General features: G+C 41.6%; 1 protein-coding gene across 1 annotated transcript; it reads left to right on the forward strand.

Moving 5' to 3' along the window:
- The first annotated feature begins 1,910 nt into the window (after positions 1–1,910).
- On the forward strand, positions 1,911–4,108 carry LOC107194604. Its single transcript, XM_015584247.1, has 3 exons — positions 1,911–2,211; positions 2,794–3,223; positions 3,727–4,108. Exons 1-3 carry the CDS (start codon positions 1,911–1,913, stop codon positions 4,106–4,108), a joined length of 1,113 nt encoding a protein of 370 aa, XP_015439733.1.
- Positions 4,109–4,308: the final 200 nt, after the last annotated feature.

The raw sequence follows: 4,308 nt of genomic DNA on the forward strand, positions 1-4,308 counted from the left end.
AAGAAAAGAAGGTATTTTATTTCGACACACTTTCTTAACATTTAACAAGCTCAAAAAGCGCTGAGAATTCCATGAAATTCAGATACAGTGTATCGATTGTGCAATCGTAAGAAAGGATGAATTGTATCACTGTTAGTGGCGAGGTGTCTCGGGATATGTTAGAATGGATAGAAATGAGTAAAAAGCTTCTGTCAGGAATAACGTCGCTATATTCGGCTTCTCGTCATTGGATCGATTCGCGGACGTTCCGTGTCCAAGACGGGACAACGTGAACTATTAATCAGATCGTATGTATGTAGAAAATTGGTCGTCGATCGTTATTCTTTTTTTTTTTGTTGTTCTTCGCGTCGACGACGACTCCGCTGTTTCGGCTGGAAGTTTCGTCGCGAGAAAAGAAATACACCGCTAGCAATGGCGCCGCCGAAGAGGAAGCCGAGAGGCTCGACCGGGAACGAACGAATAATCGATCCACGTTATCCCCGTCGACACCATCGTAAACGGTCAACATTTTCGCGTCGAGTGCAAACCTGTCAGCCGGTCAACGTGCCAGAATTGGTCTACAGACTGCTGAACGTCGACTCACATAACCAAGGTACTTCGATTTATGTAATCGCTTATATATACATATAATATTGAACGGAATTCATAAGAAACGTACATTTCACGAAAGGGAATTGTCGAAATGAACCATAACTGGGATTAGTTTCGATCGAAACCATCGCTAACTACAGGGTGAACCACGAATCGTGATCAGTAGAGATTACTTTGTTATTAGCAGTCCGATCGAAAATGTTTTTATCAGGTATGGCATGGTTTCAAGAGAGCTTTAACGTGTTTATAGCAAATTTTCAATTTTCTTTGAAAAATTCAATTTAAAAAGAAATGTAACACATGTTATATTATGATACTTACCGAATTCGTCTTGAAATCCTCTAACGGATAGGCGTAAAAAAATTATAGATGTATTTGTAAAAAATTGAAGGTGACCCTGAAAAATTCTGAAAAAAAAGAGTTGACAAAAAATTTGCTATAATCTCATTAAAGCTCTCTTGAAACCATGATATACCTGATAAAAACATTTTCAATCGGACTGCTAATAACAGAGTAATCTCTACTGATCACGATTCGTGGTTCACCCTGTATATTGGTCTTTCATTTAATGTCAAAAGTTCCTCGCCCTCCCTTCCTCAATGACGAAGACGACGATTGTCCTGAGAGAATTTTAATCATCCGAGTGGTTAATATCTATTTCACGACCGAAATGTTTTATTCGCCATCTTCGAAAAGGGGAAGGAAAATTGAATTGCTTTATAAGAGCGACAGGCTACGTAAAAGGGGACTATTAAAAGAGAAAATTTTTCTTCCAGGTTTACAGAATCGGAACTGTACGTAACGAAATAGGGTTTACGTTGGGTTCCTTCTTGTGCCATTTGCATTGCATAAGTCTTCGATACCGTGATGATAATTATATTACACCGTGAAATTAAGACTATGTAAAAGTGTTACGTTTTTATACACCAACCGTGATATAAACATCGAAGAATCATACATACAAGAAATCCAAAATTTTTTATGCCTAAACGATGTTAGACGATACTGTAGAATCACACACTGGAAACCTATAATGAACATTACGATAATATTCTTAATTATGAATACGAGAGGCGATAAGTTTCACATTTCATTCGACAAAATCACCCGTCTGACGATAAACGTGTTCAAATTATTCTTTACATCTACAGTACCAAAATTTTAATTCTATTCCAATAAAGATCCAGAATAAACTTACACTTCTATACTATTATAGGAGTAATGATTGAGCTTTTTTGTGCCGTTCCACAGTACCGAGCGTCCCTTCAGATCACAGAGGTGTAAGAATATCCAAGGACAGTGGTCGTTATCGCGAAAAAATGCGGAAATATCAGGATCTACGGGAGCCGTCGTACGACACCTCATCCCTTCATGAGAGCTCAGCGTCCATCGGGGTGTCCGAGTACACAAAATCTCGCGCAACGTCCATGGAGAACCTGTCGAGGGTGATGGACGCCACAAATAGCTCGAGAGCCTCCGGCTCCGGGAACAGTAGCGTATCAAATATCTCCATCGAACCGATTACGCTCGCGAACTCGATCGATAACACCAGGGCACTGCTCAAGAAGAAATCCCTTGTTCAGATCATCAACAATTACATCAAGGCTGGCATCGAGGAAGGTAATTTTTTGTTCATTTTTTCTTGAACATCGTAATCACAATATTAATACAAAAACTGGCAACTTGTTTTCGAAAGTGTGTGGTACATAATATTAAACGTGAGAAATATCAAAGCAGTGGTGGAGTTGAATATAATCCCCAAATGGGGACCATGGCACCTTATGGATTAATCCTCCAGTATATCTATTGGGTTAGGGTTAGGTTCTATTTCCAATTTGACCCAAATTGGAAATCTGCTCCCATTGACTATACTTGATTCCAAGTCTAAATACTTCTCTATTCAAATAATTTTACTGTTAACCCAGAATAACCCAAATTAATTGCTTTTCTGTATATATTGTTTACCACTGATCAGTTGTACAAGACATATGTTCTATAGTTTAATAGTTAATAATGGTAAAATTGGTACGTATGTCACTTCTAACAACAAGAATTCTTTCATTTCTTTTCTAAATCACACTTTACAGTAGAGGATTAAATTACTACCTGTTTACTTTGCGCTGTATTAGCCATTGATACTCATAATACTCTAGTATATCAAGCCGCCTTCAATCATCCTTCAGAATGAACGTTATATCGCAGGCAAAAAGCAAGCCAAGAAGTACATCCGCAAGGCGTTGTCGTTCGGCGTGAGGTCCGGTTACTTGATCCCGGCAGATCCGAAGGGTCAAGTGATCCGCGTGTCGCCAACGCTGGTGGAATCCAGGAGCAGCGACCCAGAGTCACGGAAGCGACGGCGTAGGGCCCGTCAAGGCAACGTGGATCCGTCGTTCATCGAGCGGAAGGAACGTCGACGGTTGACCCCACCGTTGGCTGTCAGGCGGAAACCACGACGCGGCCAGTCGTCGGACCGGCTTGTTCCACGGAAACGTAGAAAGACGTCCGCGTCGAGGAATCCCAAGTCGGACTTGAATCTGACCAACCCAAACACGAAGAAGAAGGACGCGGAGACTACTCGACGGGAGAGGAACTCGGCGGGGAGCAAGAAGAGGAAAGAGCCCGTGAGAAGGAAGTTAGTAGACTGTACGAAAGTGAAAGCTGAATTTTGTCTGACAAGGGAAGGCACGGAAGTGTCCCGCTCCGATTTTGATGAAACTTCGTATATCTGTTAAGCAATCAAAAATATACGTATTTTTTTTTAATCGGCTGAGACGCGACTTTAAGGGGTTAAACGATCCCTCGAAGTTCCAAATTATATTTTGGACAATCTGTTAGCACCATATTACTCTATATAAAAGAACTGCAAACCTCGTGTTTTCATGTATCTCCTCTGGTTTTTGAGATAGTACTTTCAGGTCGAAACTTCGAGGGGTGGTTTCACCCCTTAAATGCGCGTCTCAGCCGATGAAAAAAAATACGTATCCCTTATTTTTGACTGCTTAACACACATACGAAGTTTCATCGAAATCAGAGGGGGATACTTCCGTGTCTTTTTCTTGTGAGAGGAAAAGTAACTGAGCTTCTTCTAACCGAACAACTGTAGCTAAAATTCAGGCCCTATTATTTGAAATGCAGAAATCGAGTAGCGTGTTCGCAGCCCTCACTGCCGCCCAAAAGGAAAAGAAAACAGCCTTCTAGGCGCAACGACGAGGTGGTCGAAAGTCGACAGGATCGCAAAAATCGGACGACCAGGTCCTCGTACGTAGACAAGGACGAGAAGGATAATTTCGCGGAGACGAAGCAGAATCGGACCGACGACGACGACGACAGCACATACAGCGACATCGAGCTGGATCAGAAGACCGTGACAGAACGACGGAACTCGACATCGAGCGTGGAGATCGAGACGCAGGAGGGGAACGAAAACCCTGGAGATCCTAACAGAGAAGTCGAAGAGCTGCCACAGTTACCGAATAACGACGAGCAGGAGAGGAACGAAACCGGAGATGTACATTAGCGGCAGGATTGTTTTTTCGTTTTTGTCATTTTAGTTTTACTAGACCATTTACCGTTGTTTTGGACAAATGTATTCCTTGTATATGTATATATTTTGAGAAATTTGGAAATATATTCCGGTGCGAGACGAGGTGGGGGACAGTGTAATGACGAGAATAAAGGAAATTTATATTAGGATCTCTAAAATTTGTCGAGCTTGCT

This window comes from Dufourea novaeangliae, unplaced genomic scaffold (assembly GCF_001272555.1).
Source record: "Dufourea novaeangliae isolate 0120121106 unplaced genomic scaffold, ASM127255v1 scaffold8, whole genome shotgun sequence".
Classification (NCBI taxonomy): domain Eukaryota; kingdom Metazoa; phylum Arthropoda; class Insecta; order Hymenoptera; family Halictidae; genus Dufourea; species Dufourea novaeangliae.

Coding starts and splice junctions, on each gene's coding strand:
- LOC107194604 (XM_015584247.1), top strand. CDS start 1,911: ATGCGGAAATATCAGGATCTACGGGAGCCGTCGTACGACACCTCATCC. Junction 2,212..2,793: donor CAAGGCTGGCATCGAGGAAG/GTAATTTTTTGT, acceptor GTTATATCGCAG/GCAAAAAGCAAGCCAAGAAG. Junction 3,224..3,726: donor AAAGAGCCCGTGAGAAGGAA/GTTAGTAGACTG, acceptor TTTGAAATGCAG/AAATCGAGTAGCGTGTTCGC.